This window comes from Nelumbo nucifera, chromosome 6, assembly GCF_055504915.1.
Source record: "Nelumbo nucifera cultivar China Antique chromosome 6, China Antique-T2T, whole genome shotgun sequence".
In the NCBI taxonomy this organism is placed as follows: domain Eukaryota; kingdom Viridiplantae; phylum Streptophyta; class Magnoliopsida; order Proteales; family Nelumbonaceae; genus Nelumbo; species Nelumbo nucifera.
In genome coordinates this window covers 2,297,402-2,322,051 of record NC_142654.1, presented here as the reverse complement: position 1 = coordinate 2,322,051, position 24,650 = coordinate 2,297,402, and the positions used below count along the sequence as shown (strand labels likewise).

At 36.0% G+C, this 24,650-nt stretch overlaps 2 protein-coding genes and 1 pseudogene across 5 annotated transcripts; 1 reads left to right on the top strand and 2 right to left on the bottom strand.

Moving 5' to 3' along the window:
- The first annotated feature begins 1,605 nt into the window (after positions 1–1,605).
- On the top strand, positions 1,606–6,545 carry LOC104609307 (protein AAL-toxin resistant 7-like). 4 transcript variants are annotated; one of them, XM_088890243.1, is made up of 3 exons: positions 1,606–2,007; positions 3,749–5,140; positions 6,223–6,545. In XM_088890243.1, the coding sequence occupies exons 2-3, from the start codon at positions 3,951–3,953 to the stop codon at positions 6,269–6,271; spliced, it is 1,239 nt and encodes a 412-aa protein (XP_088746369.1). In that variant the 5' UTR covers positions 1,606–2,007; positions 3,749–3,950; the 3' UTR covers positions 6,272–6,545. The 4 variants fall into 4 exon arrangements, with proteins under 4 accessions (XP_088746369.1, XP_088746368.1, XP_088746367.1 ...); XM_088890242.1 differs by having other exon boundaries at positions 2,477–5,140; XM_088890241.1 differs by having other exon boundaries at positions 2,255–5,140.
- Positions 6,546–8,761: 2,216 nt separating this feature from the next.
- On the bottom strand, positions 8,762–10,102 carry LOC104609394 (putative flavin-containing monooxygenase 1 pseudogene; annotated as a pseudogene).
- Positions 10,103–11,750: 1,648 nt separating this feature from the next.
- Positions 11,751–13,307, bottom strand: LOC148790546 (putative flavin-containing monooxygenase 1). Its single transcript, XM_088890840.1, has 2 exons — positions 12,827–13,307; positions 11,751–12,267 (listed from the first exon to the last, which is right to left on the bottom strand). The coding sequence occupies exons 1-2, from the start codon at positions 13,292–13,294 to the stop codon at positions 11,995–11,997; spliced, it is 741 nt and encodes a 246-aa protein (XP_088746966.1). The 5' UTR covers positions 13,295–13,307; the 3' UTR covers positions 11,751–11,994.
- Positions 13,308–24,650: the final 11,343 nt, after the last annotated feature.

Genomic DNA, 24,650 nt, shown 5'->3' with positions numbered 1-24,650 from the left:
TTTTAAATAGTTAAAATAATGAAATTATGTAATAAATTTAAGAATTTCTTAAAAGTAGAAAAATAATTATAACATAATATTGAAATTAATAAATTAATAATGAAATTATGTAATAATAGTATAAATTTTAATTTTATGTACTATTTAATTCAATAAATAATTACTATTTTTAAATTTAAATAATGATATTACTTAAATAACTAAATAATATTGTAAATAACTAATTTCACTTATATCAATTAATAATTCATGAAAACAACTTTCAATAAAATTAATCTTTATTAATAATAATTTTAAAGACTTAATATATATTTATTATATAATTATATATACTAAAATTGCTATTTATTGTATTTTAGTAATTATTTATTGTTTTTTGTGATAAATATATTTTCAATAATTATGTATAAATTTATTTTTGTTTTTTATTTAATAGAAAATTTTCAATAATTAAGGGAAATTAAACTATTATTATTGAACTTTTTAAAGTATATATTATATATATGGCGAGGTTGTTCGATTTTGGTTAGTTTACAAATGGCCAAAGCGAAACTGATCCAACCTGGTTGGGTTGGAAAATTATTGAACCAGGTTGAGTTGACCGGATTGATCGGTTTCATCAATTTGATGAACCACCCTAACTGAAATTAATTATTATTATTATTGTATTATAAAAAAATTATTAAAAGTAGTATATAAAATATATATAATTATTAATTATTTAAAAAATTAAAATACAAAACAATTTATCTATGATTTAGCTTTCGCTTAACAAAAGCCCGTTCATGGCATGAGTCCCCGCTATTGTTTTTTTATAAAAAATTGTTGAAACTCGAATTAAGTGGTCTTAATTTTAGGTCGAGATTTTTATTCGAAAAAATAGTATTTATATACATATTTATGATAAATTAAGACAAGAAAAGAAATATAGATTCATAGAATCAATAATTTGTTCCGATATTTGGAGTCGTGTAACGGTGTTACTCCATTGCAAAGTTGAAACGATGACAAAAGCTAAATGGGGATTGAGTGTGAGGTCCATATTAAGAGTAGTGAGCACCTGGAGGTGCTGGACCTCTACCCTGCAAAATCCAAATTAAAATGGTCCACCGTCCACCTACACCCTTGGTGCAACTTTTAAGTGGGGGAAGTGGTTTTGTGGTCTGCTTTTCTCAAGGCCCCATCAGCTCAATTAATGAGAGATGTTTCACTGATCACTGTTTGTTTGGGTGTGGGCCGTGTGGTCCACCCACCCACATAAGAGAGAGACGTGCAGCCTTCCTTTTCCTTTGTTCCTTTGGTGGCCCCCAACGTGGCGTCCTTTGTCTGATTGGAGATCAGGGTCTGCGATTACGTGGTACTGCTATTACCTCTCGTCTACCTACCCCAATAACCGTTTGATTGTGAAATATCACATCAACCCCCTCTCAGAGTCTCAGTCACTGCACCGGTCCCACAATTTCTTTTAAAAAGTAATAAAAGTAAATTAATAATGCTCATGGAAAAGGAAAATAATATTTATTTGAGTCATGGTCGATTACTTGACGTATTCACATCGCTTCCAATCCATGGATTTTAGGAGCAGATATGGAACTAAAATAAAAATAAAAATAAAAATAGGAGAAGAGAAATAAGTTTATTAGTGTTGATTCATCTGGCTTGTGCATGGTAATAGCATCCTGCCAAAGTTATGACGCTTCTTCATCTGTCGTTTCTGAATTCTCTCTCTGGTCTGGAAAGAGAAGCGAAAACAAAAAAGAAACAATTAAATATTCATTAAAGAATGGTGAACAGGTGAAGAAGGGCGGGGGAAGGCAGTTGCTCAGAATAGCGATCGAGTCGAGGGAGTTGTGGGTGAATGTTATACGTTGAAGCCTGCTTCTGGTTTTTTAATTTATCCCACAATACACACCTATTTGTGGAGCGATTGGCGGAAGCAGGTTTTTTCAGACAGAAGCTACAAGCTAGTTATGCATTTTTTGCTAGCTTGATGTCATAATCGATCAGGTTTGTTGTTATTTTCTTCTCATCCTTGACAAATATAATATATATAATAATAATAATAATACCTTCCTTCACTGTATTTAACTTCCCCTGTTCTAGTACTTAACCTGAAAAGTAACTTGCTTGAAATTAGAAAATGCAGATTTCAACATAATAGTTTAAGAAATTACGGTGTTATTCTTTCAATTGATAAATAATAAAAGTTTTCGTTATGAGTTATATTTAACTTTTAATTTCTTTTTCTTTCTAGGGATCTCTAAACTGATTTCTCTATTATTCCTTGATCAACTCGATCGGTTTTCTGGGTACTCAACATACAGTCCACTTAGGGGGTGCTAGCTTGTTTTTTTTTTACCTTGAAAATAAAAATCAAAAAGCAACAATTTCATTTTATTCTTAATTTTCTTACATTTCTCCTTGTATATATGTTATTCAATTTAATCTTTGGGATTGTTATCTTCTGACAAGTCAGAGCAAGAGGGGAACGGCTTTCCTCTTAATTTGTTCTTTCGAAATCGTCCAAAATCCCAACTAAAGAGCGCACTGGTATGGTATGACACGAATCCCTTCTCTTGATGTTGCAGTGAATCAGCCATTTCACTTTGAATCATTGGATTCAAGATGCCCATTTGATACCCTTACTCTTTCTTCTTGTCTCAATGTATTTGTAATTTGTCCCTCCCTGCAGGCTACCTCTTATTTCTCTATTTATTTATTTTCTTCTTCTCCTGATTACCTTTTCCCTTTATAATGATATAATAAGAACCTCGTTGAATATCATGACAACATTAACAATATTCATTTAGATCAAATGGATAAAAATTAAATAATAACAGTACTGTTGCTTTTTCGTTAATCCAATAATCCAACATTACTTATTACATACGGCCTTATTTTGGTATTTCATGTAAACTGACACTAATAAATTTACATCAATCTTGTATTGGGTAATTGTATAATAACAAATTAATAATAGAAGAGGTGTGGAGCATTTCTTCTGCCTTATGGTGAGAAAATAATACAAGCTAATGAAGAAGAGAGTGGAGAAAACATATATATATATATATATATATATATATATATATATATATATATATTAATAAAGTGAATAAAAAAACCCCAATAAATAATGAGAAATTCTGGTGTCAGCCTAGCTTTTGGCTGACGTGATTGAGGGAATCTGGTCCCGAATAGAAGCCCATCGATGATGGCAGAGACTGAAACTGTAGAGCAAAAGAGGAAGAGGAAGAGGAAGAGGCCATCAATCATCATCACAACTCACAAGGTTGTCATGACATCTTTTGCTTATGCGTACGTACATGTTAATGTGGAATGACACGCAATGCATTAACCGTCGGTTATACTTCCCAGCGACTTCACCAATTGCTCCTCTCTCTACTGCTCATGTCATGCATTATTATGTTATATATCAACTTAACCTGAGTTTTCTCTTTCTTTTCTTTATATGGGAATGGGATTGATTATTATTAGTCCTTCTGGGCTTCTTGGATTAGAGAACTGCATAATGGGTGTGGGGGAAAGCGTTTCAGCTCATAATTGTTAGTGGATAATTGACTGGTAAGGGGGCAGGAATTCTTGATTTTGGTAAATAAGTTCAGCATGCACAGCACGCAGATAACCAGAAAAAAAAAAAAAAAAAAACTGCTAAACTCATTATTTCCACTACCCAGTTATGCCCAGAAACCCAAACCCTAACAACCTATTATATTCTTTGCCAAAACAGGGAAATTTTTTATAACAGTTACAAACAAATCACATATTGATATTGGAATGTCTCCAGCCATTTATAGCGACTGTGACATTGAAAGACCCCTCACAGTCACAGCACAGCTCTGCCGTGTTGTACTTGGCTTCCTGAAAAGAAAAGAGCAAACCCATGATTCTTTTAGTCCACCTTCTCTCCACGTTCCATTTCATTTTCACATATGAACCAAAGGAGAGAAAGAGAAGAAAAGATCGCTGGAGAGATGAGGAATCGATCAAATAAAGGAGGATTGGAGAAAGAGAGGATTCATAAGATAAAAGAAGGGCCTCATCTCTCTGGTGCTTACATCCGTAGCCTTGTCAAACAACTAACCTCTTCGAGAGCAAAAGACCCCATGAACCCAAAACCTTCAGATTGTGTACCTTCAAATCTCGCTAAATTCAGTGAGGGTCCTGTCGAATCACAAGCAGCCTATCCGCCCCAACAGCCCAAGAAACAGGTTAGGAGAAGACTAAATACCAATAAGCCTTACAAGGAAAAGCTTCTAAACATGGCTGAAGCCAGGAGGGAGATTGTCACCGCACTAAAGTTACATAGAGCAGCAATGAAACAGGCCAACGAAAAACAGCAGCAGCAACAGTCCCTACTGCAACAACAACCACCACCACCACCGCCATCACAGCCACTACAGTCTCCTCAACCATCTCTAGAAGAGAAGATGAAATTTGCTTGTGGAAACCCCATAATCTATCCATCAAACATCACAAACTTCACAGATAAATATCTACACCACCAGTCCTACCCATCTTTATCATGTCCTAATCATTTCTTATTGGCTTCTCCCCCCGCTATACCATTTTCAATTACTCAAGATCTCAGTCTCACCCAGCTCCCAAACCAACCCCTTGGCCTAAACCTCAACTTCCATGATTTCAAAAACCTGGATGCCATCTTTTTCCATGATCCATCATTCCCCTCTTCTTCTTCTTCTTCTTCTTCTTCTTCTTCTTCTTCTTCTTCTCCTTCTCTCCTGATCAACGAAGAAATACCTTTGGCTGCAACATCACCGGAGGTGGTGGCCGATTTAGATAATTCTGGTGTCAAGACAAAAGACCAGCATCCAGCAATGGATGATGACGAAATGGCAGAAATCAGATCCATCGGAGAGCTGCATCAGATGGAGTTGAATGACAGATTGAGTTTAGTAACATCGGCATGGTGGTTTAAGTTCTTGAAATCGATGGAGGTTGATCCAAACACAAAGGAGGATAGAGAAGAATATAGGTTTCACCCATTTGATGAGGCCGTGGAATTCCCATCTTGGTTGAATGCAAATGAAAGCTGCCTCTTGCAACACCATATGGAAGATCACTATTCAGAGGACTACTTGCAAGAACCTGGTTTGCCAAGGTAAGATGTTCCCGAATTTGAAGAAATTGTTGGCCTGCACTTTTTTTTTTCTGTAAAATGAACGTAAAACTATATTTTTTTTTTCATATTCCTAAAATTTGCACTGGGGTAAATGCATTGGAATGCAAATAGGCTGAGTGTAAATTCTGGTTATGGTCTGGTCCCACCTTATATGCAAGAGAATGTAGGCAGGTAGGAGGAGGGTTATGTGTTGAGCCAGGATTGAAAACAAAAATTTTGCACACTTTTGACATCCAGTCGCATATCGAAAATATCCCGTGTACTTGCATGTTAAATTCAAGGGGAGATATTTGCATGTTCTCAAGGTGTTTGCACGATTTTTGTTATTACTTATTTAGGAGTGAGGTAGAAAGCAAGATGAAGTAGTCCCCATTTAATTTTATACAAGAAAATTGAGGTAGGAGGAAAGTGGTGCAAATTTAGCATCAGTTTTTTGAACAAAATTTATGGTACTACCAAGTGCAAATGAGACAGAAAAAGTACAAGTTTTGTATCAGATAGGAATACAAATCATAATTGCAAATAAATAAATGCAAAACTACACCAGGTACAAAATTTGCATCTAGTTCAGATTTGCACTGCAACTAAATGCCAGTAATTGAAATATTCCAGCTATTATTTCTATCATTTCTTGTAACTAATTAAAACTTTTGTTTTCCATCCCATCTGATTTATTTTGATATTTATGTCAAAGTGAACATAGTTTTCCACCCATTTTACGTCTGAACTGATAAGTATATATGGAACTGTCCTACTTGAATAAGATTAATTATGAGATGTTTACCAAAACACAGATTATGGGCTTTTACTTATACAGTAGGATGTAGTGAATATTTGGATATATGGTTTATTACATGAAATTTGGTAATTGGTGCTTGGATATTCTGCCATGTCCTTGGGCATTTGCATGCAGGTTAAAGCGGGGCCCAAAAGAAATTTTGAACTAAACAAATATCGAAGCATCATCCCAACGAATTATATTCCTGCTTACTTGATACATAAATAAACATAGGTCTTGGACACATGATTTTTCTAATATTGAGTTTTATTTTGGATTGCAGCCTGGATCTTGGAGAAATTAATGGAATGGATGGCGACTGGCTAGCCTAACTCAGATTTGATTTTCTATTTTAGTTTTCTGATCAAGCGTTCTATTTTAGTTTTATTTCCGTGTTTTTCTCATGCTGTCTTTTTAATTTTGTGCTATACAATCACATTCAGAAATTCGAGAATAAGATGTATATTGAGGTCTATCAGGTTTAGACAATTGCAGTGTTCACTCTTCAGTCAAGTCATTGAACAGAGTAGGGGTGTAAATGAGGTTCCTTGATTTGCAGAATTTCAACTACATTGGGCTGTTGTTCCTGCTGGGATTCATTCAAAATTTTACAAATGCTCAATTCAACCCAACCCAAGTTACATCCCTAACCCCAAACTGGCACATGCATACCATTCCATTTCACCTTTTTTTTCTTTCTTTTTATAGAATTGACTGATCTTGATTGATCCCTCACTCCATGGTATCATCATCTAGAATGGTTGGCTTCTGGTTGTTAAGGAATGTTTATGAAGTGGTTAATTAATTTTCTTTTTCCTGAAATTGCGCTTCTTTTATTAAAAAGGTTCCATTTCAACTGGCACATTGGGATGGGCTTGGGCTTGGGCTCGGGCTCGGATGAACAAAACTGGAGGGGGGAGGGGGGATAATCTTAATTTTAGGCTCAATATTGAGCCAGGCTACGTTATGAGCTATAGGTAACCTTGGCCCAGCCCGACCCATGTATGCAATATCGGCGTAACAACATGAGCCATTCTTCAAGCTTTTTATTTTTTATTTTTTTTATTTAAATCGTTGATGGTTTAGGCAGCTAAAGAGGGCTAACATGGACCTTAGGGTGAATGTATGGCCCTCTAAATGCCATCTCCGTTTAAGCGAAACCCAAGAAACTCGAAAGGTCAGGAAGACGAATGACGAATGTGAAATTCTTATGATCTCAAATGAGATTTAGATAGGGTAACCAACACAGAAGCATGTATAGAAGAAATGGCGTAAATATAAAATTTAGATGGAGAAGATGGAATATATAGGAAGATTGAGAAGAAAAAGTATGATTGTGTTAATGAATGGTAAAAGTTAAAAAAGTTTCCAGCAATCGCTCCATCTCAAGTGTCTGTAATCTCTGATAATTTATGGTAGAATCGGCTCTTATTAATTCACCTGCTGGGTGCCGACCTGCAAATTAAATGAATGATCTCTGACCCAGCACCAGAAAATTACTCTTGAGGTGACCCAGCGAGATCGAGTCCACATAAGATGATCGAAAAGACGGTGCTAGCTAGCTAGAAGTAGAACTAACGAGTAACGAATTCAATTCTTTCGTCTGAAATATTTGAAAGGATGCATGGATTGGGTGGAACGAACTCCAATGAAATGCAGAGAATGCTCCACGTTTCCCTTCTACTACTACTACAGAGTTTACGCGAAGAAGAAGAAGAGGAAATGGATATGTCAACCCACACCTACACAACATACGGGATTAATATGCGGGTGAGGTGATAGGTCAAGAGTAAGAATTCTAGCTCCATTGACTTAATTGCTACTCAGAATTATCATGATGCAACTCATAACTTCTGTGGCTTCTGATGGGCCGTAGAATTGGAAGTTAAAATTCCAACACCTCAAAGTTGAAAACGTCCACCATTAAAAGTCTCTGCAATTTGACCCGAATAAGTAAACGCAATTGGAGTTAACCTCCATTAATATTTCATGCAACCTGCATTCTCATTCTTCCACTTTGTTTTTCTTCCATCTATACTCCCTCTAATTCGTCAATAAAGTGCTGGCAATGTGCTATTTGGAAAGTGATGTACTCTTGACACGTGGAAGACGTGAAATTGCATTGCAGCCACACATTCCATTTTTTCTAGTTTTTTTTTTTTTTTTAATTAAATGGCTTAACAAGGAAGGAGATATGAGGCGATCGAGTCTCCTGGACTGGATTACACACATTCCACTGTTGATCTCGGCTGATCGGACTGGTTATCCGGCCATACTTTTGATCCGGCTCAACCTTTAACTTGTCAGATGAAGAAATGTTGATTTCGTCTGCGACGCATAGACCTAAACTGTTGGACCATTGATCTCTACTTAATGGGTTGTTATTATATATATTAATTTTATGATCCCACGGATCGACCTATTAACCCGGACAATTAAATAATTAATGAAAGTTTGAACTCCACACCCAGAGAGTAAAGCGGTTCAGCTTCTGTGCTAGGTTTAAAATATTGGACACACGTTGTCCCACTAGCCATATTTTTTTATTCTTCTAATACAAAAGTTGTCCACAGTGGATGCTGTAAGACAAAACTAACACTTCTTAATTATCACATCTTTGTAGATATTACAAGTAATTAATCCCTTACTAGAGAGATATTACTGCTAATAGTAGTATCCCTTTTTATTTTACTAGAGAAAATAGTAATTAAGGGCCTTATTTTCTTACTCATTAGCTTAATACACTGCTTAATTTTCTATAATAAGCATAATATAAGCAAATTAAACAGGATTTCTTTGACGGAATTTCAGAATTAATTTCGTCAATTTTCCTTCTCGTAATCCCGGCTATTGTAGGGACTGAAGGCTTCCAAGAACCAGTTCTTCTTTCTCCATGAACTCCATCCCATTTCTTCACATATCTCGTCACTGTGGTTGATACTAAATGTGGAAATGCAGTGCCTCTTGTAGAACCTTGTTGTTCTCTTCATAACTTCTATCTCCTTCGTGGTTTGCTCCAGCATCTTTTCCACAGTTGGAAGCTTGAATTTCTCATCAACAAGTCGAGCCATCCATTTGCACCGTAACTCGGCCGAGTGCAAATTCGAAACGCTCTCAAGGTACCCGACAAATGCCATGTGAGGAATTAAAGGATGGATTGTACCCCTGAACAACAAATTAATCCACGATACAACTCAGTTCCCTTAGACCTATATATTCTTCATTCTTCAATTGCAGAGCTTTTGCAAGGGTTATTGATCATTTGATACAATAATCTCAAAATTTTAAAAATGTTTAGGGTGCTTCTAATTCGCAGTCGGAATCAGAATGGCCTATTCTTATAGTCTGTTTGATTCAGACAGGAATGGGAATGAGAATGAAAATTGGAATCAGTAAGAATGAGATTTCATTCCCAAAGGAAGGACAGGGAATGGGAAAATGCCATTCCAGCGGGAATGAGATTCTGATTAGGCAGGACAGAACAGTTGATCTGCTGACCCAGTGAGCTATCCGGATCATGGTCCTGAGCGGTTCTGATGGGGTGAATGGTCAAAGCAATGTTTTAAAAACTGACCCAGAAACTAAACCATTTTCTTTTTAGGTCATTGGTTCAATTGTTCAGGTTGGTCTGTTTTTGATTTTTTTTTTTTTTATAAATAAAAAGTTGAGATTTGAGGCCAACTGAACATGAAGTTAATTATCCAAAAACTAAAAATCAAAATCAAAATCATTCCAATTGGGCCATTGATGGTTCAAATGGGTCAATGGTCAACCACCCTGGCTAAATGGGTTATGACTAAGTGACTGTCTTATTGATCCAACCGGCCGGGTGAACAACGGATTGCAAGCAGTGGGTCAAAGCAATGAGTTTTTAAGTTTTTAAGGGCACTGAATCACTGATTGCATGGGCTTATATATATATACCTGTATAAGGGCATGATACCAGAAGAATCTTCAATCAAACTACGGAAAGGCTGAGGGAGTAATGCCTTCAATTTGCTGTGTCCATCAAAACCAGTTGCAAGAAGTACAATGTCAGCCTGCAACTTGGTGTTATCATCTAACTGGACTCCCCCACTCCAAAATTCCCATGTTGACGCCTTTTTGAAAATGATCCTTCCCTCATCAGCCTCTGAAAAGAAATTTTCTGGCAAGATGGGCATCTGACAAGAGGCATAGTCCTCCTCGAATGGGTGGTTTGGTTTCAATCCATATTTTATCAAGGGAAGCTTCCATACCAGATACGACTCAATAAACTTGGAGACTGCTCTCCTCTGTATACCACAAACATATATCTCTTGTTTGTTAGTACGTACACTAATTAATTAGCCAAGACATTAATTGAAAAACGATTTCCCACAACAATTAAACGAACCTACAAATTTACAATTAAAAGCAAATTAAAGAGAGCTATTGCTTAGTGCTTACCAAAGGAGACAAAAGGCGGCAAAGGACTGCTCTGAGCAAGCCTTGGTTAGGACGTTGGTGCAGAAATTGGGAACATCTGGTTGAATAGAACAAGAAAAAGGGCCAGCCCCAAATGCTATAACAAGGAACTGTCCAATGTAAGGTCCTTATCACCATCGTACATGGTTGCCCATCTGCTCCTTTATTTAAATCCAACCCCAATACATGCGTCAATTTCCCACAATACCAAACTTTTTTTAGTGCAAATTAGCTTCATACAAACACAACCTCTTAGAATCGTTCAATGAAAATTTGATGATGATGATGATGATCCAAGTAATTGGAGAGGGGAGGGCGTGTTACGAATTACTACCTACGCATAAGTGCTTATGGGTGTTTTGTGAAAAATCACTTATTTTTAATAAGGCAGTATAGGTATTTTGAAAATTATATGGTGGGTGGAAAAGCTATAGGTTCGTTTTTAAAAGACATTCCGCAAAAATAAAAACCAAAATTTCGACCTTATTCAAAATGGGCTTTAGTTCCTGGAAAAAAAAAAAGAGTTTTGGAATCATCATTTACCCGGATGGTCGGACTGTTCGGCCCAGGAACAACCCAAATAACTAGTTTCATTTTACCCTAAATCGGTCATTGGCCAAAACCTGTTGAATAGGTCAGCTATCTATCAATCTGACAGCTAAACCCGTTCAATTTGTTTAATGGTTTTTGATCGTTTTTTATATTTTAATTAATTTTTATTTTTTAAGTTGGAATGGGCCGTACATTTGAATTAGACAGTTGAACCGTCAACCCAAAAATCAGTGACCAGAACAGTTCCAATTTTGGGTCAGTTTTTAAAATCATAGAAAAAAAAAGTGATTATTTAGCCTTGTTTAATTTTTCAAAAGCATATATATAAGTATTTATTGATGGTCTTGACTTGAAATAAGCGTTTTTTTCGATAAACATTTAAAAATAAATACTTCCAAACGTATCCAAATTTTCTATGTATCTGCAATTCACGGCAGGTAGAGAATGTGTAGAAAATTCAGTTTGCTCCAAAACGGGGGCTTAATCTGTGTTGGCATGTTGTCGTGCATGGGCTGGCGTAAAAAAAACGTGGAACTATTTGAAAAGGCTTTAAAAAGAAAAATTAGAGGACTGAAAAAACTTAGCTCCCTAACGGTCAAATTTCACAAGATTGTTGTAAACGTGGGATGTTGACTTGGACTTTGACTCATGGAATTCTTGCACGTAACATCAACCAATCAACCATAATCGTGTTAGCAAAACCATGCAGTTGCTTTGATAAATTAATTAATTAAAGAGAAATTACCAATATAAAAGACATTCTATTTTTCTAATGGGGGGTGAGTACTGAGTACTACTCTAGTTAACCAGAAACCCAACTTTAACAAATAAGGACTTTATGTTATATAGCAGTACTACTCTAGGCAACAGATTCTAATTCACCCTTAACCTTTTCGTTGGCCAAAAACCGTTGATTTGATCCATTCGACTCAGACAACTGAAATGGAATTGGATGGTCAAACCACTGACCAAAAGACCAGTGGTCAAAGCGGTTCCTTCGGATCGATTTTTAAAACATTGTTATAGAACCCAAATTAATAGCTTAAGCCTACTCAGCTCAGCAGGGAAGTAAAATGAGTCTATATATACCTTGATTTGCCTCTGCACATTCAACAGCCAAATCAATCGCTGACTTCTTGTACCCAATTACTACAACCTTTTTTCCTTTGAGCAGTTGATATGCGGTTTCTTTGTCCAGCTTGCAGTAATCGAGCGAATGCAAGACCTTACCCTTGAATATTTCTGGGCCTTTGTTGGGTGCAAAAGTTGGGATTCTTGGCACGTCACCATATTTACCAATACACACCACAAGAAACTCGAAAGCGTACCACTGCAACCACACAATCGGTGAAAGTTCAGCAAGAGAAACTTAATTATTCTGGACTTTTTTTTTTTTGTTATCCAAAAAGGAATTATATATATTCATGTCATCAGATGATCAGAGTTGCTGTCGATCGATGATGGTGCTGATGTTGGACCGCACCAGTGAAATGAATTGATATCATGTGAAAAAAGAAATGCTTAAGCAGCACAGTAACAAATATAGACAAACAACAGAAAATTTCTTTTATGAGAGATATTTCAGCTCTACGTGAAAGAATAGAAAACTTTCTTTAGTACGTGTTTAAAAAGATAGGGTGTGTGATGAACTTGTTTTAGACATAGTAAAGCTCAAAATATTGCCATGATGATCAAAAGAGGAAAAGAGTACGTACTGTTTTGGTATGGTAGCTAGCTTAAATATATCTTCCACAAATTAAAACCATTAGTGGAAAAAGAAAAACAAAAAGACAACAATTGACACATGCAGTAGTCGAAATGTTAATTAGTAGATATGAAATGAAATCATCATCAATAATTAATATGGAAAAAACAGCGAGTGTGATGACCTGAACGACGACATCCGCTTGGTTAACGTTGGTCTGGACGGCAACCTCCCAAACGGGCAGACCGCTGAACAGGCTGCCATACTCTCCAGATTTCCGACCAAGCACGGCAGTGCCGTGGTCACCAGTAAACCGGATCTCGACCACCTTTGAATTGAACCTGACGTACTTCAACACATCGAAGTGGGTGGCATAGGAATGCAAGTAATCCAATATCTCAATATGGGAAGGAAAACTAGAATTGTCTCTTTCGGGCCATGGGTAATCTGAAAACTCGTAATCGCATCGAGGGGTCTGGAGTTTTGTGGAATGGAATGAGCAATGCCTCCACACCCCCCCAATGGAGTCCGTTGCCTCCAAAACAATCGGGTCATAACCGGATAGCTGTTTAGCAGCTGCGATACCGCTAATGCCAGCCCCAATAATGCCCACTTTCGACACCCGGAGGCACCTTTTCTCGCCTGCACCCATTTTGCTTTACTTATGCTGAGGACTGAGGAGATGGATGGAGTGTGTACAACTGACTACAATGGCCGATCGAGGGACCGTCGGACATTTATAGATGGCCATTAGTGCTTGGTCACGTGAGAATCACGTCAGTAAGACTGAAAAGATGGGTGGGTGGTGGACAATTTTTTTCGAATTCCCTTGTCATCAATTAGTATTTATAATTTCGAAAAAAAAATGTTGTCACTAAACCATTCATTACTTACATTCTCTTACTATATATATAATTATATATACATATGTTACTATATTAGCATAGTAATCCTATAAATTATAAAGTGGTGGTCGGATAGATTTATCTATAAGCAATCAAGGTTTAAAAAATCGATACAATATGCCTGTTTACAGGTGTTTTGGGACCCCATTATTTTCTAATGAAAAATATGAGTATTAAATTATCTAAAAATTAAATTTCAAAAAAATTAAAAAGAAAAACATATTTTCGTGTGATTCAAAGTATTGATATGCCTCTACCGACTCTTTGAACCATGTAGACAACCTTGTTTCCCTTATTCATGGAAAAAATAGGAAAAAGAAAAAAAAAAAAAAAACTTGCTTTCCCTTCTTTCCTTCAATCGGTTCCTTTTTTTTTTTCCTGTGCAGAAAAACTATAATTATTCAAGTTTTATTTTACAATTTGTTTCTCTTTTTGGGTGTATTAATTAAACACAACCAAGACAATTCTACTCTGTCAAACAGAAATTAATGATTGTAGCTTGACTCAACTTATTCTAGAAAGCCTTAACATATTACTTGAATTCGCTTGTTTTAGCAATAGAAAAGGAACAAAAAGGGAAGCTTATTTTTGCTGAATATATCTTCATCAGGGAGGTGAAGAATTTATTTTTTCAGGTAAAGAATCATTAAGTGATCTCATGACCAAAAATGTACTAAAACCTGGTTCCATTTCATCTTGTTGATTTGTATTGCTATTAGCAATTGTTGGTATGATGGCCCACCACGCAGTACGTCTGCTGTCTGGTGCTGATAAGCTGATTCATACTCGCATAGAGTGTTTTTTCTATTACAGAGCTACAGAAACCCTAAACGAATTAGAGGCTGCATAATGGATCGCACATGCATCTCTCTCTCGTGTCTGTTCATCTGTATGTGTGCGCATGAAAGGAAGCATCCATGAAGCAAAGAAGAAAATTATAAGAAGCCGGGAAATTTGAATTGACAAAAAAAAAAAAAAAAAAAAAAAAGAAACAAGAGAAGACAGCCGTAGAAATCAAAAGTCTTCCTACAGTAAACGAGATATATTGGTCATTTTGTTGATTCAAACAATATATGAGGATACCTTTCTACGAAATTTTTTGGTTAAAATAAGAATAGGTACTATTAACTGGTCTTAACATTAGTACTAGTGTTTGGTGGTGTATACTTGCGTGGGAAAGCTGTCGTTTGAAGGTTAAAAGGGTCTGATTGCAACTTTTTCAACTAGGCGACTGAAAGAGATCGAATGACCTCAAGCCCTTAAAGCCAAACAACTGGATGACCAATATATTTTTGTATTTTCCTTGGATTTTTCATCTTTTTCTTGAGATTGGTTAAGCTGCTGATGTCACAAGGGCCGACAAGGACAAGAGGAGGAATAAAGGCATCTTGTACATGCAGCGGTGTGCCATTGGAGAAACAAAAATAAACATATTTATGGTTATGGGCCCAACCCAACCTGCTTAATTACGAGGCCTTTTTGAAATATAGGCTCCATTTGGAAGGAGTATAGATACAAATATGTAAAGCGCAAAATTTTATATTCCGTATTATTTTGTATAAATTTATAATGTGTATATTTGTATTTGTACTCCTTCCAAACTGAGCCATAAATTTCATTTGGAAGAAGTACAAATACACATATGTAGAGCGCAAACATTGTGCTTTGTATTATTCTGTATTGTATATATTTGTATTTATACTCCTTTCAAACTGAGCCATAGACTTCATTTAGAAGGAGTACAAATACACATGTATAGAGCGCAAAGTGAGGCTAAGCCAAACTACTGCTTCACCTCAATGGCCTCATGGATTTATATATAAGGTTTCAGGCATAACCTTCTTAAGCCTCATGCCTCAATTTTGGCCTGGGAATCCTAGATGTTTTATGAGGAAGCCAAATATAACAAAGCGTTTAATTATATATTCTAATATTACACGGTTTTATTGCAATACGGACTACGTCTTAGAGGCAAAACGGTTATTTTAATATAGGGGAGAGAGAGAGCGCTTAAGCATATGATTTCTATAATTCAATACGTGGCTATTTGAGTGCTTGGGACTTGGGAGATTTTGAGAGTAGAAACTCAGTTTAAGGGAGATTTGGAGAGACCTACAAGTGCAGTCAAATAAAGCTGATCTTCCTGCCTTGAAGTTTCATGTTTAACAAGGCTCACGTAGTGTTTTCAGTGGTAAGATTAAATCTTGTGAAACTGAGGGACTGCTTCAAATTCAGGGATTGGTTGGATCAAAGTCTAATTAATTTAATTATATGACATGTTTGCCCCAATAGTGTACAAATGTCATTTTATTACCACTATTCTTCCATTTCTCAGGTCTCCATTAGTTTATTTTTTATGCTTCATTACTTTGAAGGACTTTGATCATGTATGATTGCTTTGACTTTAATAGATGATATTGGGAGTAATGGTTTGACCAGTGGCGGATCTAGGACCTTTCATCAGTGGGGGTAGGCATTATCATAATATCAATTTATTTATAACTTTTGAGTAATTAAAACAAAAAAAAAAATATATATATATATATATATATATATATATATATATATATATATATATATATATTGAGATTAAAATATTTTCACTCTAAATATTTTAATACAAATAAATACATCTCAAAAATGTATAGTCTTTTCTCTTAGATTTTTCTGATTTTCTCAAGCATGTAGGGATTTAAAGGATTTAAAAAGAAAAGAATGAAAATTCGTTCCTAATACAACAACAATTAGGACGATTTTGTATAAAAAAGAAACTAGGAGTTGTAATTTGTAAAACACCAAGAGAGAGAGAGCGCCTCAAGTGTGTTTTGTCCATGGTTTTTAAAACCGAATCGGTCAGGGGTCTGGTTACCAGTTCTCGGCCTATTATGACAAAAAAATAAAAAAATTAAAAATTTTGAAAAATGGTCAAAACGGTTCGAACGATTAACCAGTCGGTTCAACGATTCGCTAACCAAAATCAACAGTTTTAGGGAAAAAGCGGTTTTGAGGAAAAATGGAACTGATCAGATGACCGATTCCCGATTTTCCGCTCCAACTGTCTGATTTTGTCTAGTTTTGAAAACCATAGTTTTGTCCTTCAAGAATGTTAGAGTGAATAGAAATAGAATGAAAGGATTATATCTGATTTGTCTCCTCAATTTCCTCTTTTACGGTCCAACCACTTTTCAAGCCTCTATTCCCAAACTTGAAAAGAGAATGGATGGTTTGGTTTGAATGACCACTTTAATTCAGGGGTAATGATTGTCAATGATAATTTTAGAATAAAAGTTACTTCGCTTCTCATTATTTAAATTTTAGATTTCAAGTAGGTCTTGGGACGTAGTGTCATTATTTGGCCCCATACTCATTGCCAAAAGGCATAAATAAATAAACCTCGTATTTTATTTAAGTGGGGGCACTTGTGAAAAAATTAAAATTTTCATTATTTTATAAAAATTTTCAGATTTCAGTGGGGGCAATTGACCACACTAACATATACATAGATCCACCTAATAAATAGCTTGAGCTTTGAAGGTTCACGTGTATGATACGTTAGAATGTGTGGAATAAAATAGTAATTGCAATATCACTTGTTCTTTTAATTAAAAATATAAATAAAAGAACTAAGTGGGGTAAAGTGTAATGTGAAGGAAACTTCAAAACTACTCAGGCTGTAGTTATTGGTCATTGGGAATTTAACTAATAAGCTTTTTAGATATTTTCTTTTATTGATTATATTCATTTATTTTTAGTGTTATGCCTGTAAATACAATTGAGGCTTGGATCACCTATCCACAAATTAATGTTCCCATAGACACTACAGGCGCACATTGAGAATATCTCCCTTGTCCAACACACAGGGTAGTGTCTGTCTTTGTAGGTATGGATGTGGGAACGGTTTGTGGATAGAAAATCTGGAGTGGTACTTATCCCTCACCTCCATCTTCAAAACTTTTTTGTGTCAAGTGGAAGATTCCTGGATTTTTTTTGGAACATTCTCTAGTTAGTTCCGCATGAGTAACTAGTTGGAATCAATTGACTTGTAAGCAAAGAGGCCAAGATGTAGTAAATGTTGGAGCAACTCTCCAAATTTGTATTTTATAATTGGTATGATTAATTGTTATCTTTATCTGAAACGTTTTGGGTCTATCAATATAGTATAGGTGTTTGGCATCGATGCCGTTGTGTTAGAGATATTTTCTGAGAGAAAACGATGTTTTACGCATGAGGGTCTGTTGCATCATTTTTTTAAAAAGCATCTGCCACATAGGCTGCTTTCCAGGAAAACAGCACTGGTTTTATTTTCTATCAGTGCTGTATAACAGCTTTCAGCATTAATTTACATTAAAAGATGAGGTTACATTGATGCCACGTTATTGCACCGCTAGCAGCAATGAGTTGTTTTCTGAGAAAATGTTGAATTTGACATTTCATCAGACCACCATTTCCTAATTTTTAAGGTATAGTCGACCAATACTTTTTTTTTAGAAAAACGGTACCAAATAAGAGACTGCTTTCTGAACATCACTTTTTCTGATATGGTGCCTACATGACACTATTTTCTTAGAAAAAAACATCTTTGCCAAACACCGCCATAATAATTTGGCATACATCTGTTACTTAGGCTAGAAATAGGCAGACCAAAAAATTCTCTGTATGGGAATTTGTTTTTAAATTAACACTTGCTTCATGAAGTTGTTGTCTAATCATTTTAACTGAAGGAATTCATATATGATGTGACAATGCATATCGTTCCTCATCAATATATATTGATCAACTCAAAATGTCATGAAGATCTTTTTTATTAATAAAACCAAAATGTTATAAATAAAAATTACAATGGTACCAGCCAAACACAAAGACAATAAGGCTATATTTGGTTTGTAAAAGTTGCTCTACTTTTTCCTTTTTTTTCTTATATTTTCCTTCAAACCAAATATAACATAAAGGAGGGGAGAGATGATAATTTTTTTTCTTTACACTCAAAACCCTTTTTGTGGAGTGGTTGAAACAGGGAAACCCTAAAATTTGACTCGTCCTAAAATACAGAATCCAATATACTTGATAAAAATTTTGTTTGTTTAATTTGATAATAGCTGAAGTGTCTGGACTGAGTGGCTATTGCTTTGCCTATTAACTAATTAAGAATATAATTATATCGTATATATAATAATCAATTGACATTCAGTTACAGTCACTTGAGCTGTTAGCAAAAGACCCCTTGTTTAATAGATTAAATTGTAGGTTGTTTAAAATTTAATGCTTATTTTCCTTCGATTGGAATTTGAAGCTCAAGTAATTAAATAATATTAAATCCATTCCAACCAAAACCTACTACTTGGTTTTTTCAATTTATTATAGTCAATAATTTTTCTCCACACGAGGAGACGCATCATTGACTTTGACCACCTGCGCGTCCCCATAAAGTTAAACTTTTACTGGCCTAACTAAAGCTCCATTTAAATCTCTCATTGGTTTATATATACTTTGCATTACCAACTAGTTGCCTCTCTTTTATCAAATTAAAAAAAAAAAAAAAACTAGATGCCTCTCTAACAATTTAAGGGTCCATTTGGTTCAAAATGAGAATTAAAATCAAAATTCGTTGAAATCGAAATCAGAATTAAATTTTATCGGAATTAAAATAGAAATGGTCTATTCCTATAATTTATTTGGTTCAAACAGGAATTGAAATGGAAATTGAAGCCAGTTGCAAAAGAATTTCATTCTCAAAAGAGAGGGAGGGAATAACCGTTCACTCAAATGATGAAGTCAGTTGCAAAAGAATTTCATGCTCAAAAGAGACGGAGGGAATAACCGTTCACTCAAATGATGGAAAACCATTCCACCAAGAATGGAAATGTGATTCCAATTCTGCCCAACCAATCAAATTCCAAACCCCTATTTCTTTGAACCAAACGGGGCCTAAGTATCAACAAGTCAATCTCGTGCTGCTTAAAAACCTATCCCCAATTAAGTACAATTACAGTCACAGACCTCGCTTTCAATGCAGTGATTTAATGTGACCTTGAATTGAAAATTAATGGCGTTTCAGGTTTCATCAATGGAAGCTTTTCATCTTTGGCACACAAGAAAGCATTTTGATTTTTGATAAAAACCTTATTCAATCGGATAAACCAGGTTTATATTAGGGTTGATCAACGTTTGACTTTGAATTTCTTTACAAATGCAGGAAGAAAAATCTAATGGACGTAAGTTCTAGCTGGTTGTAATGAAGGCTTGAACCTGAATAAAGATGAAAACCAATTACAATTAGAGAACTTTTAATCGCTATATATCGAAATAAATGCAGCGAAAACACAGCTGTGATTATGTTTCAGACTGGTTTTTTGCCGCGTCGATCTCCAAGAGTTCAATATCACAAACATCAAGTATGAATTGTATTAAATGGTGATGTCCACTCAGGCCCTAGCTAGACTCCCACCCAGATATCATTTTATATGAATTGTATGAACATTTATATGTATCATGTGGGTATTGGGGAATGCCGGTCTGGACAAGGCTGCATCAAAAATCAAAACACATGGTGGGACTTATATACAACCCAAAACAAATTGTGGTGCAGCCCATTAATTAATGGCCAGTATTTCAAATGTTTCCCCGGCATAGATCAAATCAATGTTACGGACCCAGCAGCCCGGCCCGGCCGGGCGTCAAACCATTTTCCCCTGTTGGGTGCTAGTCAAGTTGTCCGGCTCACCCCCCAATGAAAGCTACCTAGCTAGCTGGGTCTGTGTTTGTCAGCTTAATTTAGATGAAAGTAGGAAAAATAAATGACCTACTCATGCATGCATGTATATTACATCAAAAATTATTACAGTAGTCAGTAGTGATACACGAAGAAACTCCAAATCAAAGCCGGCCCGACCCAATTCATAAATCTGCCTCGGCAATCAGCATAGGTCGGGATCTGGCCTAAAACCTGCCTTATGTTTATGTTTAGCATTAACATGTTAAAGGATAAACCTGTCTCTGTCAAAATGGTCTAATATTCTCATTCATTTTAGACGAAGAACATTAAAATATATAAACTATTTTTCTTTTTCTTGTTGTTGTTGTTGAACAATTTGTGATGTGGTTAGATTTCAAATTACTCTGTCCAACAAAAAAATTAAAGCCAAACCGAGTTCGGCTTCAGTCAGTGCAAAGCCCATTTAAACAACTCTTACATCCTTACATTGGGAATATCTTCATACTTCTGTACTTTATTTTATGGGGAGATATTCCCAATATAAGATTAATTGTAAGAGGCTGTTCAAACAGTATGAATTCGAGCTTGCACTGACTGAAGCCGATCTCAACCAAATCATTTGCGATAATTTTCTTTGGATAAAAACTCTTGCCCACTAGCATGGCGTTTGGAAGCGTGGGCGCTTTTTGGCCCGATTTTTAAGAAAAAACGTACATGTTTTCAAGACCCGTTATTTCACAAAAAAACGCTTCTGCCACATAGGCAGTGAGCAACACTATGCTGTTTGGTAAGGTGATTTTCATCACCATTTTTCATGTATATGCTGACAGGTAAGCACCACATAGGATACACATCAGTCAACCATTGGGGGAAATTGGCTGAACCAAACAATGAGATACATGCATCGGGGGAAATTGGCTGAACCAAACAATTTGGTGTTTCATGCATCGGTGGGGTCCTGATTTTCGAGACATGCCCGTTTTTTTTAATAATCGGCTGAACCAAACAATAAGATACATGGCCGTTTGTTGAAACACCTATGTGGATCCGACGTAACACCGTTTTTTTTTTTTTTTTTTTGAAAAATAGCCACAGTTCCAAACATCCCCAAGGTCTTCTCATGGATGGAAATTGAAATATTCCTTTTTTTTTTAATAAGGAACCGTTTGATAATGGCCGAAGGGGTGAAGTGAATGTCGTATTGCTTTGTCTTTGTCTTTAATCTAGTAGATTAAAAAAAAATTATATAACTAGATATTTACCTTTCTTATTATAATAAAGGGTAGAAAAAAAAAAAAAAACTTGCCATTCAGTGAGTGAGAGCGCAAAACAACAAGCTTTTCTTTTAAATATTCAGTATTTTTTTAAATAATCAGTCTTCCCAATTTACATACACTCTTTTCACATTAACCTTACAACATAATTGTTAGCCCGAAAAATCAACAATTTGAAAATTAACTCAGATTATGTCCCTCACCCTAGAAAGAAGGTGGGACTCGTGAAAAGACGTCCAACTTTCTATAGTTCCGAATTTCTTCAATAATTGGAGATCCCAATGGCTTGCGTAGGGGTAGTAATTGGGCGGGTTGGGTTGGGTTTGGTCTGGGTTGAATTTCAATCTAATTCATCTAATTTGTCAATCCATTAATAACTCAGTTATATAAAATTAAATGGGTTGGGTTCAATCTAAACCCGCTTTAACCCAACCCAATCCGGCCAAACCCATTAGTCTTATATTTATGGAATTAAAACACAAACTCTCTCTCTCTCTCTTAACAGATAAGTTGGTTGTAGTTTGGTAGTTATTGTAGTTACTTTTTACATAAGTGGTGAAGGTTCAAATCACATTACATACATGTTATTTTTACACAAGCGGCAAAGTCATTTGACTATGTTCGGATTCCGGCTTTGACCGAACCACTTAGGTTCAAACCGGTCAAACCAACTTAAACCATTTAGGTTCAAGGGTGGTTGAACCATTTATATCTAGATCAGTCCAGTCAGACCGGACCGGACAGGTTCAGTCAATAGTGGATTGACTTGGGCCGGGCCATATCAAGTTTGCACACGGGCTCAGGACCGGACCAGATGACACGAACCGGGTCAATGTAACTAATTCGGATCAGTCCGGATTCAGGTCAGATCGCGTTGGTATTGGTGGGTGGATGGTCCAGATCAGGCAAAGCACACAGAGGTCGAATCATCCAACCCAAAAACGTTCGGATTTGGGATCGACAAGGATCGAGTTATACTAGGTCAGGTCGGATTGTGTGAACATTGGTTGGACCGGATGGCCCAAATCGGGCAGAGCAAGCGACACCGAACCATCCCGCCTGGGGTCTATTTCGGATTTGGGTCGACCCGGATCAGTATATGCTGGATCAAGTCAGACCGCGTTGAACTAGTCCAGACTCGGGTCAAATTGATTTGGATTTATGTTGGGTGAAATGTATTGATTCAAGACAAAACTAAATTTAGTCAATAATTAATAGAAAATTAATGCATTAATTATAAATTATTTAATTCAAATAAAGAAAATTAAAAAAAAAAGGCTAAAGAATTAATACTTGTGCCTATAATGGTTAACCCAATGGTTATCCACAACCCAACCCAACCCAACTCATTTAAATGGGTGGGTTGGGTGATGGGTTGATCACACAACCCGCCAAGTAAATGGGCAGGTTGGGTGTGTTCAGCAGGTTGGGTTAAAAATTGCCACCCCTAGGCTTGGGTTAGAGGTGAGTAAATGGATAGGTTCTATCTAGAGGCCAGAATCGAATCAAGTTTATCTTGAATTGGCTTTGAACTGATCATATCCCACCTTTTATCATGTAAGGTCGGGTTTCCAAATTCTTGAAACCAACTCCCATTCAAGTTGATTCCAGCATCTAGGGTTTATCCTACTTGGAGAATAGGCCTTGAAACTGAATTTGTCCTAAAATAAATCCTAAAGTACTTTGAGGATGTGAAGTTTTGAATCGAAACATTCATGGTTACAAAGACCATGGTCTCACCTGACTATCAATCACTTAAGTTATTTAGGTTGTGTTTGATACCATTGTTGTTTCTTCATTAAACATTTATATTGGTGTTAAAATATGAATTGTTTTATTACATAATCAAAAATGTTTTTGATTGATCAATACAAATTATTGTTGTTACTTGAAACATCGAATTTGATGTTTTAACTCTAAACAGCAATGATTAATCCTCAGAAGCATTTTTTCCATTCAAGTGACTCTTTTATATGACATGACAACTCATCTATTTTCTATATATTGATCAATCCCAAAACATGTCATGAAGAAACTGCAACATACCACACACAACTTTAAATATTTTTATTCAATTTAATATTTGAATGTGTATGGTAAGCATTTAGTAAGGTAAAAGGTAATATTTATAAGATTTAAATTATAATTATATGTTCTGAATTATTATTATTATTATTATTATTATTATCGTTATTATTATTATTGGAAATAAGGTTTTTAAACTGCACTGGTCCAACCCATGCTCACCCCGTAGCTTGGTTCAACATGGGGCTTTACTCAATTTTAGGGCTGTCAACCGGTTGGGTTTGGGTTGGGCCCAATTAATATCGAAACCGATCTATCAATAAATACTAAGGACCCAGAACCAAATTAGACCCGATAAGGTCCATAACTTTTAGACCCAAAACAAAGCCGAACCTAATAGGGTATATAACTTTTAGACCCAGAATGGAATTGGTCGGTTCTCCAAACAATTTGATATAACTTGATGGACCCGATTATAATATACCTACCGAATCCATTGCCCCTAATTTTAGTATTTCATTGTGAATATCGTTTACCAACTTTTATTCGTTAAGACTTATTGTAAACAAAGTCTGACGTTTTATTTAAAGAAAAAAATCTACAACGTATCAGGGTTAGGTGGTCATGGCTGGGTTCGGACTTTGGAGAGAGGCTATCTCTCGATGTGTAGTACTATAACCCAAAAAGAAGAAAGAAATTAGTAAAATATATAAATCAATAACATTATAGCTCTGTGTATATCAATACAGGGTTTACTTCACCCACAGTGTCGTGCCATGTATCCTGCGATTAAGAGAGGTCAAAGGCCTGAGGAGTTGTCTCCGGGTAGGCATTCCGACGCTCAAGTTAATAAGGGGTGGTGAATGGTCGGGCCGAGCAATGAGGGTGCTGGTCTGAGCAAAGTAACAGTATGGGTGCTAGAAGTCGTGATCCCTTATCCACGTGGTGTCTGGCTGACATGGCTGGAGGAAAAAGGCGGGCGACCACGGTAGTAACAAAGCTCGGTTGGGCATTGTCGACATGGCCAAGCTATGCCAACGTGGTCGGGCGATGACTAGGCGGCCACGTGTCTCTCTGGGCTAGCTCAGTCAT